The 13,695-nt window shown below is 30.1% G+C and overlaps 4 protein-coding genes across 5 annotated transcripts; 3 read left to right on the top strand and 1 right to left on the bottom strand.

Moving 5' to 3' along the window:
- The first annotated feature begins 109 nt into the window (after positions 1-109).
- Positions 110-2,007, top strand: LOC103571281 (endoplasmic reticulum resident protein 29). The gene is made up of 3 exons (XM_008549400.2): positions 110-596; positions 958-1,359; positions 1,434-2,007. The coding sequence occupies exons 1-3, from the start codon at positions 489-491 to the stop codon at positions 1,668-1,670; spliced, it is 747 nt and encodes a 248-aa protein (XP_008547622.1). The 5' UTR covers positions 110-488; the 3' UTR covers positions 1,671-2,007.
- Positions 2,008-2,183: 176 nt separating this feature from the next.
- Positions 2,184-3,984, bottom strand: LOC103571282 (ran-specific GTPase-activating protein). The gene is made up of 4 exons (XM_008549401.3): positions 3,828-3,984; positions 3,539-3,681; positions 3,190-3,476; positions 2,184-2,983 (listed from the first exon to the last, which is right to left on the bottom strand). The coding sequence occupies exons 1-4, from the start codon at positions 3,840-3,842 to the stop codon at positions 2,667-2,669; spliced, it is 762 nt and encodes a 253-aa protein (XP_008547623.1). The 5' UTR covers positions 3,843-3,984; the 3' UTR covers positions 2,184-2,666.
- Positions 3,985-4,450: 466 nt separating this feature from the next.
- On the top strand, positions 4,451-9,615 carry LOC103571283 (serine/threonine-protein phosphatase alpha-2 isoform). Its single transcript, XM_008549402.3, has 5 exons — positions 4,451-4,755; positions 5,697-5,828; positions 6,136-6,366; positions 6,492-6,820; positions 6,991-9,615. The coding sequence occupies exons 1-5, from the start codon at positions 4,701-4,703 to the stop codon at positions 7,228-7,230; spliced, it is 987 nt and encodes a 328-aa protein (XP_008547624.1). The 5' UTR covers positions 4,451-4,700; the 3' UTR covers positions 7,231-9,615.
- A 1,333-nt stretch (positions 9,616-10,948) lies between these two features.
- Positions 10,949-13,662, top strand: LOC103571284 (ubiquitin-fold modifier 1). 2 transcript variants are annotated; one of them, XM_008549404.3, is made up of 4 exons: positions 11,111-11,240; positions 11,431-11,487; positions 12,791-12,921; positions 13,468-13,662. In XM_008549404.3, the coding sequence occupies exons 1-4, from the start codon at positions 11,236-11,238 to the stop codon at positions 13,536-13,538; spliced, it is 264 nt and encodes an 87-aa protein (XP_008547626.1). In that variant the 5' UTR covers positions 11,111-11,235; the 3' UTR covers positions 13,539-13,662. The 2 variants fall into 2 exon arrangements, with proteins under 2 accessions (XP_008547625.1, XP_008547626.1); XM_008549403.3 differs by lacking the exons at positions 12,791-12,921; positions 13,468-13,662 and adding an exon at positions 11,634-12,781 and having other exon boundaries at positions 10,949-11,240.
- The last annotated feature ends 33 nt before the right edge of the window (positions 13,663-13,695 follow it).

Here is a 13,695-nt window from a genome sequence, read left to right as displayed (position 1 = left end):
ACCAGCAACCGGCAACCATCAACAAGCATACATTCACATGCTGCTTCGTGGCTGATGCTGATTCGACGACTTACCGCGTTCCCAGTTCCCAGTAGAGTAGACGGTACCAAGTCCGGCTAACCATCCAGATCTATTCTTTACATATAATACGATATGTGTTAGCATTAATACCACCGTCAGCAAATATGTTATTGTGATAACACACTTTTTTCAGTATCATACACTACACCGTTACACTGAGCACGTTCGACGATAAACTTTACCATTAAAGTTATTTCACAAATATTTTTTGACTTTTAGTTTTATTGAAACGTCATACCGGCTTACATTCATCACCATCATCATCATCATCGGCATTCTAGTTTTGATAAAAAACAAAACAAAAAATTAGTATAATAAAATATTTAAATAGGACAATAAAATATTTTTTAAAAGCATTATTGCTTTTTTTTTTATTAAGATTTAGATAAAAAATATATTAGTGTAATATGAAGTCGTGTTTGCTGATATTTATCACTGCCACGGTGGCAATCGTATCAGCTAATGCTGAAGATTGCAAAGGATGTGTTCCATTGGATACTATAACGTTTGATAAAGTGAGTTTATGTCTGACATTTGTTATACTGATACTTAGATAAATTAATGACTTTATTTATTACTTGCTAACTACCTTTTAAATTCACTGAGCTTAATAATTGTTGCCATGACAACTTGTCTTGCTGGATACCTGCTATTTGTTTATGACATTCCCGCGTTTATTTTAAACTGTGTCACCTATGATAACGAAATGATGATAGAGTTATTTTATTATCGATTTGAACATTGTTCCATCAATTATTTAGCACTATCGTGGAAGAAATTGTGTGAATATTGATTGAATTTGTCATGTAGACTTTGGTATTCAAGGATTTTTATGAATATGCAATTAATTATTTATAAAATGGTAATTATTTTCAGGTAATTAGCAAATTCAAAGCTGCAGTGGTGAAGTTTGATGTGGCATTCCCATTTGGAAATATGCATGAAGAGTTTGGATCTGTCGCTGAGACGACCAAAGATGTTGAAGATCTTCTTGTTGCTATTGTTGGGGTCAAGGATTTTGGAGATAAGGACAATGCAGACTTGGCTAAACGATTTGATATTGATAAAAAGGACTTCCCGGTGGTACTTTTATTTGTACAGGGACAGACAAAGCCCATAAAGCTATTGAGCAAAGAGAATGAACAAGATTTCACGGCTACTAACATTAAAAGATTGGTCAGAGCTAAAACTGGAATTTACTTGGGACTGCCTGGTTGTGTTGAACAATTAGACAGACTTGCTGAAGAATTCAAAATAGCTGATGAGAAAGAGAGACAAGTTAGTTTTGGTTTTTAATATTTGTTTTGGTTTTCTTTGGTGAAAATTGGTAATTATGGTATTTATTGTTACAGGAAATATTGAGCAAGGCTCGAGACTTTGAGATGACTCTTCCAGAGCAACATCGACTTGCGGCAAAGGTTTATGTAAAGATGATGGAGAAAATATTAGAAAAGGGTGACGAGTTTGTTCAATCAGAGCACACGAGAATAGATGGTTTGCTGAAAGGAAAATTGTCTAATGACAAGAAACGCACTATGGAAGAGAAGAAAAATATTTTACAGTCTTTTGCTCATAAAGACGAATTATAAATTTGTTTGTTTTTATTTTTTAATTACTGTTGGCTACACAGAAAAAAAGATTTCCTGACGCAAAAAATTTTCTTGTCTTCAATTCATAATGAAAAATATTCTTTGTGCCAAGAAATGCTTTTTTTCTTTCTACCAAACGAGTTACAATCAAGCTATTAATTTGTGATGAACTTTTTTCAAGTTCCAAGGGATTCCAGTTGGATATTTAAATATATTTATAGTTTATAATAGTGAGCAGAAGTCTGATATCTCAAAAAATGAAAAATACATTATTATATATATCCTCTTACTTATTGTAATTATAAATAAATCGATTAAAAATCATTATTTTAATAAAGTGTGAATTTACTTTTGCAAATCACAATGACCGGTATCAAAAATGACACACAATATTTTCCATTTTCGTGATGAACTGAAGCTGTAAAAAATTCTATTAGATAAAAACAATTAATTAATAATTATTAAATACTAGTTAAAGTGTAAGGAAAATAAAATTTTTTTGAGTCAAATATATTCTATAGCAACAAGTTGAAATTTTTTATTCGAATCACTGTTTAATTTAAAAGTAAACAGCTTTCAAAGTAAGTGTGATTATAAATCGAATAGTTATAAATGCCGTACAAATACTTAAATTAAAAATTCATTGTTACAATCAATCATCAAACTTTGTATTGTTTATTACTATCACACTCACATGTGAGTCATACGATATCATATTAATAAAAAAAGAAAAAAATCACAGATAAGTATGCAGAGTCGTATAAATTAAGCGTTACATATATATGAATGAAGAGATAAATACTTGGATCAAAAATTGTCTGTGATTATTATTATTAAAATGTTATCAGTTATTAACAATTAGAAAATAAATGAACTGAAGCATGCAATCTTAACATTTTCATTTGCACCATTCTTGTATACGGGAATGTTTGTCTATCATTAATAACATTACAAGTAATTAATATTAAATTTACACGGATTACAAAAAGTCCTTGGTTACTTTTCTTCTTTAGTATCTTTAACTTCAAGCTTCGTAAGCTGCTCAGTCACCTGATCAGCGCTCGAGTTTGTTTTATTTGTATTTTTGGATTCAGTTTCTTTATTCTCTTTGTCCTTTTTTGCAGATTCCTCTTTTTCTTGATTGTCTACTGTGTTCTTATCCTCGGCATCGCTCTCGTCACTCTCATCGTAACTACAGGAGTCGCTGTGAGTGTAGTCATTGTCTCCCTCAGGATTTTTTCCTGCATAAATCTCGCATTCAGTGCCAACTATTTTTTTAGCTTTTTCAAATGTTTCTTTCCAAAGTGAAGCATCTGTAATACAATGAATATATGATTAATTAATTAATTAATCTATTACATTTTAATGACCGTGAATTTAGCAGAAAATGAACCATTTTCAGATTTATTTTTTTTAAATTTAATTTTAAAAAACTAAAAATATGCACTTGTAGAAAATAAAAAAATTATTAGATGTCGGCTAACTTCAGTATCATCAAATTTAAAAATAATGTTCTTACGCTCAGCATTGGCAAATCTGATAGCAAGTAGCTCTGGCTTAAGTAACTCATCAGCATAATCAGCTAATACACTCCATACCCAAGCACGATCACTACCACAGTTTGGTTTTAATTCCATCCAAGGTGTAATAAAGTGATTAGCACAAATTTTCAATGTTTTGTCTCGTCGCATTACAACTCGTACTGTATGTTTTGTTGTGTGTCTCAATAACTTAACGTCACCGGTTCCTCTTTCTTTCCATTCTGGAGGATTATTTGATGAGTCATAGCGATAAAGTTTAGCTCGCCTGTCACAAAATGAAATTATCCATTAAAAAAAAAAAAAAAATCTACAGCCAAATTAACTTACAATTTAAGCATCTCGACTTCATCTTCCTCGTTGCTAGAAACTTCAATCAGAGGCAATGAAATAATCGGCTCAAAATGAGGATCTATTTCCTCTTCATGCTCTTGATGTTCACCATTACTTGGCTCGTGATGTTCTCCATTTGTCTATAAACCATAATAGATTTAATTATTAATTAATTAAATAAAAGTGAATCTGTGACGAATTTTTAATTTAATAACCTCGATAATTAACAAAAATTTATCTAATTAATTTTAAAACTTTAATAATATTATTATTTAATTAAACTCACCGTATTTTCCGGCATGTTGTTAATTATTACGAGCTTACTAACTTATATTAAATTCAAAAAAACCAACGTTAAAACGACTGTTAATTTATAGACGTTTTTTTTTTCCAAACACAAGCGTTCGGTTGCAATCTATGCCTATGCGTTTTACAAAAACTTTACTATCGGTTTACAAGATCATGCGTATGAAAATCCTCATCTGTGATTGGTTTAAAAACTCAGAGTTCATGTAAACACGCCGGAATATTTTTTCTACTCGTTGGCAGAAACAACGGTCTTTAGAAACAAATAAATTTCAAAAAGAAACTTGTCCATTAACTTAAAACTGTAAAAATAATTAACTTTTATTAACAAACTATTTAAAAATAAATTATTGATGATTTAAAAATATGAAAATCTATAAATACCGGGAAAAAATTTTAATGGCGCGGAAATTTGAAAGTGAGGGCACCACCTGCGCGGTATTTTTTAAAAAGTACAGTTGGCAATGATGAGTCATGAGTAATGAGCGCAAATTCAGGTGGTCTTTCAAGTTGTTGAAGGAGGAAGGAGGACAGAAGAAGGAATGAGAGAGAGAAAATGAGCAAGAGCATACGTCGCGTTGGTTTGTTGCGCACACGTTGGTGTAATAAGACGAAAAACCAGAGAGAAGAGTATAAAGTTGAGGTAGAGGGAGTTTTGCGGTTGAGTCCGAGCGGCCATTGCAAGTAATCTCTCGTTGTACGTTCTGAGCCGCGTAAGCACCGAGACTAAATTTTAATTAAAATATATAAGTGTCAGAGATATTAAGCGCTTTTAAATAAACTCAAATCAAGGGCCATTTTAGTCGCGAGGTGCACCCTGTGAAGCCCGGGACGCACAACAAAACCCGGCCCGATGGCTGAGACAGATAAATTAAACATTGACAACATCATCGCTCGACTCTTGGAAGGTAATGTGTGAATCCGACATAATTACACGAGTGACGCTCCACGTCTCGCAAGTATTTTTTCTTCTTGCTTCGCTTCTATTTCTTCATACATTATCATGTCCCTTATTTATTTTAAATCAGCTAATTAACATATTTAATTTTTTTTTTCTCCAACCGAGTATCAATTAACCCGCTTGTGGAGTGTTCTTTGAGAACGCGTTTTCTCTTCCCCCACCACGGCCATATAGCTCCAGCAATTCTCCGTGCGACTTATCCGTCACTGCAGTGCGTTTGTAAAAGGATGACGTCTTGCCAAAAATGAATTTTTTTATTTTTTTCACGGACGACATCCAGTCCTGAAGATTTACGATTACGCAACCTGGGAATTAAATTTAGTTTGTGATTATAATGGCGATGGTGGTGATGATGATCATCAGCAAGATTGTTTAAAGCCTGTAGGCGTATTAGTTTGTTTACACAAAACACCGTTGACAACCGCAGAGGGACTGCTAGTCGTTTTGGGGCGAGGTCCATCCGTCTGTTGTTAATTATAATCCCGCGGGAAATTTAAATAACTTTAAATATTTTTTTTTACTAGATATTAGATTACGTTTGCTAAATCCAGCAGCCAGCAGTTTGCAGCGGGAGGGGAAAGTCATTGATGGGTGACCCAAGTGTTAATTGCAGAGTAAAGCATAAAATGTCAGTTGTTAATGGTCCGTTGACCTTGGCAGTCATAGTAAGGCATTTTATTTGGTAAAGACAGTCTTGGCCACAAATCGATCGCACACGCAATATAACATTCACGCGACACATAATATATATGTGTATACGTCTATACATACATATTTAAATAAATATGTATAATAATAATGAGCAATAAAACACGCTACTGTATTATTATCCAACAGACTTATTTATATCGATTGATATTTATTATTTTATAATTAATTTGTTTACAGTACGAGGATCAAGACCTGGGAAAAATGTCCAGCTGACAGAGGGTGAAATCCGCGGGCTGTGTCTCAAGTCACGTGAAATATTTCTATCTCAACCGATATTACTTGAGCTAGAGGCACCGTTGAAAATATGCGGTGAGTATTTTAGTACTTGAGCTACTTTTTTATTTTATTTTAACTATTTTTGTAAACGTGAGTACTCAATGCCTTACATAATGACGGCACGGGATGTCAGAGAAAAAAAAAATAAATAAAAACAACGAGCATGAGATGTAATTATTGATGTCAATTATCGGTGGCATTAGCATACTTGTCATAATTGGTACTAGTTCACAGCATTATTAAAGCGGGAATAATAATAGTAGTAAAGTCACATGTATTGAGTTGAGAACGATAATGATGATGTTTTGATGCGAATTTTTTATGTGTTCATTTAAATCAGGTGACATTCATGGGCAGTACTACGACTTACTACGGCTCTTTGAATACGGCGGGTTTCCGCCTGAGAGTAACTACCTCTTCCTGGGTGACTACGTCGACAGGGGGAAACAGTCGTTAGAAACTATATGCCTGCTTCTTGCATACAAGATCAAGTATCCAGAGAACTTTTTCCTGCTACGAGGTAATCACGAGTGTGCCTCTATCAACAGGATATACGGATTTTATGATGAATGTAAGTTTAAAATTAAAAAAAAGTTTAATAACTTTGGCATTGACATTACGTTATATGTATACATTTGCATCTGGTATTATCCGGATTATTGACTAAACTATTGGATTTTATGATATTGACAATAGGCAAACGTCGTTACAATATTAAACTTTGGAAGACATTCACGGACTGCTTCAACTGTCTACCCGTGGCAGCGATCGTCGACGAGAAAATATTCTGCTGTCACGGTGGGCTCAGTCCGGATCTACAGAATATGGAGCAAATAAGACGTATTATGCGGCCGACTGATGTTCCTGACCAAGGATTACTGTGTGATCTTCTTTGGTCTGATCCAGACAAGGACACTATGGGCTGGGGTGAAAACGACCGTGGAGTATCGTTCACATTTGGCGCCGAGGTCGTTGCCAAATTTTTACACAAGCACGACTTTGACCTCATATGCCGTGCGCATCAGGTAAACTTAATAACAATAATATTAAGAGTGACAATGAAAATGAGTATTAATGATTTAATTAGTCGCTCAATCATCAGTACACTTGAAATAAGTTCCGGCATGTCGGCAATCTGGCCATGACACTTGTATATTTTTCAACAATATATTTTATTTTGTTTATAATCTAATAGGTCGTCGAAGATGGCTACGAATTCTTCGCAAAGCGACAACTGGTGACGTTATTCTCAGCTCCGAATTACTGCGGTGAATTTGACAACGCGGGTGCCATGATGTCAGTCGATGACACACTCATGTGCAGTTTTCAAATATTAAAACCAGCAGACAAAAGGAAGTTTACGTACGGCGGCCTCAACTCTGGTCGACCGGTTACGCCGCCAAGAGGACCCAATAATAAAAACAAAAAGAAGTGAATGAGATTCCCGGGAGCGTAATTTATTGACGCGGAGTTTTTAGAATCTTAAGACCTCTCTTATTACAAACCCAGTAAACAACACCATCATTCACTTCCCACCTACTCCCGTCCCTATTGTCATTGATCAAAACAACAATAATATTAATATTAATAATAATAATAATAATAACAACAACAACGCAACACAACACATTACTGATTCAACAACGGAAGCACCTCGCGACTCCGGCCCTTGTTCACTGTGACACTCAAAGACCCATTGTCATTAATCAACTCTTCGAATATTAATATTGATAATAATAATAATAATTAAATATATAAAGATGAAAAATAAAAAAAAAAAAAAGAATAAATAAATAAATAAAATGATCGAGCAATGATTTTCATAATAATGAAGACGAGAATCCCAATCCCCGGAGCTTGCGCCGTCGCGAATTCTCTTTACAAAGAAGCTGATTATTTAATTTACCAGTAAAGTTCCAAGTAATTATCTGGACTTTTGAATGCTTGTTAAAAGTTTATATTTTTAAAACAAATTAAGATTTAATTATTTTTCGGTATTGCGTGGTAGTATGTTTAATTGTAAATCTTAATCAGTATAAATATTACGATATTTTTTTTTTTTTTTTATAACTTAATTATTCAATAAGGAATTACTCGTGTGAATATAATGAGAGGTAATAAGAATTGATGTTATTTAAAAAAAAAAAAAATTATATTCAAAAATAATAATTATATAAATTTGTATTTGTCGCTTTGTCTTAATCATTGGATTAGTTGTCGTTGATCGTAATTGAATCTTACTATTGTTAATTATTTTTGTCTGTTTAATTCACTAGCGTTTTATTATTTTTATAATTATTCATAACTTGATAAATTATTTATATTTATTCATTAAGTTATGAATAATGCGATACTAAAATTTATTAAATATAAATTTAAATTAATTTAATAAATAATGATAATAATTGTATCTGTTTGTTTTTTTATGGCGTAGTAATGTTTTGCCAAAGTACAAAAATTATAATGAAAACGTGAGTTACGTCATGTGATTTTGACCTCGCTTAGAGTCTTATGTTCACCCACGCACTTAAATATATGTTAAACCCAATGGCCCCCATGTATTATCAGCCATTTTGACTACGCACGCCCAGTTTCTTTTTTGTCTATTAATATTTTTTTTTTTTGTTTAATTTTCATGCACACTCAATTTATAAATTGAGCCATCTTTGAAATTTACAATAAAAAAAAATCAATTTAAATACTTGGAACGAGTTTTAATAAAATGAGAGAGAAAAAATGAAGAAAGAGATTTCTTGATCCAATATGCGATATAAACTTGGCACGCTATGCCTTTTAATTTTCGCAAACAAATAATTCCATCCATGCACTGATGAGTAAATTGTCATGACAAGAGAATGCAAGAGAGAGGCTGTATAAAAAAAAAAAATATGTACGAGTGAAATTACTAAGTTTAAATTAACCGCGTGTTAAAGAATGGAGATAAAAAAAAAAAACTTAATTATTTATTGAAATAATTATTTTAGCTCCGAGTTTATCGAATTGCTTAAAGATGTTGATGACTTGCAAAATGTCTCCGGTCTCGTCTTCCAATCATTGTCAATCTTTTTGTTTTTCTTTTAAACTTTTTTTTACACCAACAAATCATCAATATCATTAAACTTAAACTATCAAATAAATTTACATTACACTAATAAAGCGAATCAGCAGAATCGTAAGAAAAAAAAAACGAACAGCGAATGAGAGTGAGAATAAAAAAAATCTAACAAAGGTCAACTTTCTTCTCGACAAATGTATATCGAGATATTTGTATTTATTAAGTATCATTCATTATTATATCTCTTTATTTTTTCATTATATATAAATATATATGCATAATTATATATCTATATATATTTTTTTTTGTTTCTTATCACGTCATCGAATGTCATTGCCATCAAATCATCAGCGATTTTTTTCTTCATTATAATTTTTGGATTATAAATTATAAATAAATTGTAACGCATCAACACAAATAGACTCGATGACATTGTTGTAAAAATTAAATGCACAACAGAATGAACAAACAATTTAAATGGACATGGAGATGCCATATAAACATTTATTCATAAACATAAAACAAAAAATGCACTATTATATCAAGAATTCATAATTATTCACTTGCGCGCCCCGCCTACATCCTCCTAATTACTCTCCTTCACTTATTCTCCCTCATATATGTACATTAAATGAAAAAAAATTTTTTTTTTTTTACAAAAATAAAAACACCTTAAACAAATAATTAAGTTTTTTTTTTTTAATCATTGTGACTTCATTTGATCATTTTATAAATAACAATAAATATTTATCATCATTCAGTTTTTATGTTTGATTAAATCCATAACTTGTTTTCATTTTTATTTGAATTTAAATTTAAATTTATTTTTATAAATGCGAATGATCCTGTAGTTATCAAACAATTAAAAATTTTCGAATTTTTTTAAACAAAAAAGAAAAACTAAAAATATGCACATGGAGAAAATGTAAAAAAACTATTAGTGCAATTTTTTTAAATAGTTTTTAAATTTATCGTTTTTAAAAAAATTCAAAAATTATCGGCTAATTTCAGTATCAAATGCGACGTCATTTTTCATATGGCTCAGCTACTTTCTATCATTATTTATATATTTATATACAAATAAATATATACAAGTGAGAGATAAACCCGGACGTAATTTCTAATCCGGTAACAATGACGATTTTCTTTTTATAATTTATTATTATTATTAATATATATATGCTCACTAATTAAGATAAAATAATATACAATTGTATGAAACATTTTTTGCGATAAATCAAACTAAATACAAAACTAGCACTGATACGTAATTTTATTGTTATAGATGAATTAATAACTTGTGCAATTTAAAATAATAAAATGCTATTGATTAAAAAATAAATTTAAAAACAAAAGTATACGACGCGGGTCGTCGATCGGACCTAAAAAATTACCGTAGCAATAAAATTTGTTTTTTAAAATTAATCCATTACAAATAAATATCAATAAGTATATATCAATAATAAATTATAGATCACGTAGATGCCTAGTTTTGTCCGATTATGATAAAAATTGATATGACATTGAAAGTAGCAGACACGATTTTTTCACTTTTAAACAAACTAGACTCCATTTTTTTCCCAGAATTTAAAATGAGCCACTTTCAAATCTTTGCACGGATATTTTTAAACCAATTAACTTTCCATTTTAAATATTTTTCAATTTTTATAAAAACATTGACATCGAGTGGCTTGATTTTTAAAAATTGGATTCAAACCAATAACTTTTGTATGCTGGAATTTTAAAAATTATTTTTAGCGGGAAGTTTAAAAATTGATAAACGTCTGCTACTTTTAGTGTCATATAATTAATAGACTCAAAAATAAGAACAAAGAAGTAGTGTCTCAACCCAAATAATAATAATTGAAACAGGGTACGCGTCATTGCGTCGTTTATAATCTAAAGTAATTAGACATTAATGTCATTGATAAATCATGATCATTAAGCACATTGAGGAGTACTAACTAATAAAAAAGATTAATAATTCTTACAAATCTATTAAAATATATATATACATGAAAAATATATATATAAAAGAAAAACAAGGCTTTAGACAATAGTAACTGTCATTGTGTCTGGTGGGTTGTACTAAATATTTATGGTAATTAATTAAGTTGATATATAATACTAATCTTATTACTGGAATAAAATAATTGTACAATTATTTACAATGTTTATTAATTTGATATTTTTTAAAAACTCCCGCTTATTGTAATTGATAAATTAGATTATTATTTTATCGACTTGGACACGTAGGACAAAAAAAGGGTTCAGTGTTCCGACAAGTCATCTGTCAAATAAAAGTTGCACGAGGTTTTTAACTTGATATCTAATAAATATATATTGTTTTGTTAATAATTTAATAAATAAATAAAAAATATAACCATGACGTAAGTAATTTTGTTTTACTATCAACTTGATATTTATTTATCTATATATTAAATTATAAATATGTGTAACTACATACATATAAGTGATATTTTTAATATTTACTTAACCTTGTTGAGACATTTGTTATTGCCATATGTTTAATTCAGAAGAAAATAATTTATAAACATTTTTTATTACATTTTTTTATAGATCTAAAGTAACATTCAAAATAACCTTGACGTCTGATCCAAAACTCCCGTTCAAAGTGTAAGTTTACATTTTTATTTATATTTTATAAAATCCTGGAATCTTCTGGCTTCGACAATAAATAAATTTACTTTAACATATTTTTTATTTACTCATTCATTCATTTATTTATTTATTCACTCACTTATATTTATTTTTTTAAACAGATAAATCCAATATTGTGTTGCCAGAAGATGAAGGGAGGATTTTATTTATTTTAATAATAAAATAATAAAGTTAAAAATGGCCGAAGAAGGTTTTGAAGAAATAATAAAAACAATAGATACATATATATCATTGATAGAAAACAAAAACAATAAAATAACAATTGAAAATGTATCAAAAGCATTTGACGTTTCGTTGTTCGTTGAGGCCACAATTGCCAGAGCTAAAGATGACAATAAATTACAAATATTTGAAAGTAATTTACATGGATACTGGAGTACTAAGAAACGTACACGTTTGTACACGTGTACAGAATTACAGTTAGCATGTGACCGTTTGCTTGAAGTATTTTTGAAGGACAGCAAAACGACACGTGATATTATTGATAAGTTGTTGCATTTATATGTTCAGCATTGTGGCCATGATAGATTAAATACTTTTTTTGAGACTCTTTTGACTGATGCTTTAGCTGCTAATGTCTTATTAAATTCACTTGTCGACATCGGATTGCCCACGGAAACAATCGAAGATGAAGCGCGAACTATTGCGTGGGATCACGAAGCTTCTTGTGGTCGAGATGAACAAGTCAATCAGTTGATCCAATTAATGGTTATCGATGGACATATTGATAAAGTACTTGATACCTTCTCTAGTTTGAATACCGATAGCCCAGCGAGAAAATTAATTTTAAATAATTTAAGTAAATATACTCATGACTACGACGTTCCTGTATGTTTAGCTATCACTGATGTCGATAAAAAATTACTACGTCTACTTTTAGACGACTGTGATTTCAAAAATAATTTTATCGATGCTATTTTTTATTTCGGACGTAATATGAACTGGGACGGCAGCACGTGGAAAGCTGATCATTCATTTGGTTACTTGCATTTAATTAAAATAATTCGTAAATTATTGTTTGTATCGGATGAAATAAATAAAGTTATAACTGATCGTTTGCAGTTGGCTAAAGCACAGATCGATGGTTCTATTTGGGTTGAAGTTGAACGGGATTGTTTACTTTAATAATTAATTATTATTTGTTATTTAATTATTTTATTTAAATGATGAAATGCTTTTTTTGTATAATCATGTTAATAAATTTATATTAATACGTATTTTTATTTTAATTATCGTTTATAATTTTTAATTTACTCAGGTTGAAAGTACCAGAAAATACTCCTTTCACAGCAGTATTGAAATACGCTGCTGAAGAATTTAGAGTCACACCAGCAACTTCTGCTATTATTACTGACGATGGTATTGGTATAAATCCTCAACAAACAGCTGGTAAATTATAATTTAGTTTTTAAAATGTTAAGTTAAGGACAATCTCAGACAGTGCCCCCTCCCCCATTTTTTAAAAATATTCTATGACAAATTTCATAACCGTATGAAAATTTTATCAATTAATTAAAAAAAAATTGAAGCATTAATTGAAAAAAGGACAACGTAGTTACAATTCCGCTGAGATAGATTTAAAAAAAATAACACAGTTGACATCAATTAGAAGTTAAACGAATTTTGTTAATAAGTTTGAATTTATTTGCCAAATTTCGTTTAACTTCTTATTGATAACAACTGTAAGTTATTTTTTTAAAATCTGTCTCGGCGGAATCGTAACTACGTTGTGTTTTTTTAAAATTAATGATTTGATTTTTTATTAATCAATTGATAAACTTTTCACGGTCATGACAGTTCAAGATTATTGAATATTTAAAAAAAATGGAGGTATTGTCTGAGAATGCCCTTCGATGCCCAGTAAAGTCATGACTAAAAATAAATAAGAGTTACTGTAAAATAATAATTATTTATAAACATTATTTTTAATTACAGGTAATGTATTTTTAAAACACGGCTCGGAACTAAGACTTATACCACGAGATCGTGTTGGAGGATCTAGATAAATTATAAATATAATTATAAATAAACAAACATATTTTTTTTAAATATAAATTTAAAAAATCGATAAAATTATTTTGATTATATTAATTGAAAATTTAAATCAATAAAAATATTATTTAAACATTCCTTTAAATGTTTTTATAATTTGAGAACGATAAA

The sequence above is a fragment of the Microplitis demolitor genome, chromosome 1 (assembly GCF_026212275.2).
Source record: "Microplitis demolitor isolate Queensland-Clemson2020A chromosome 1, iyMicDemo2.1a, whole genome shotgun sequence".
Lineage (NCBI taxonomy): Eukaryota > Metazoa > Arthropoda > Insecta > Hymenoptera > Braconidae > Microplitis > Microplitis demolitor.
The sequence above is the reverse complement of the archived record's forward strand: the minus strand, read 5'-3'. Positions and strand labels throughout refer to the sequence as shown.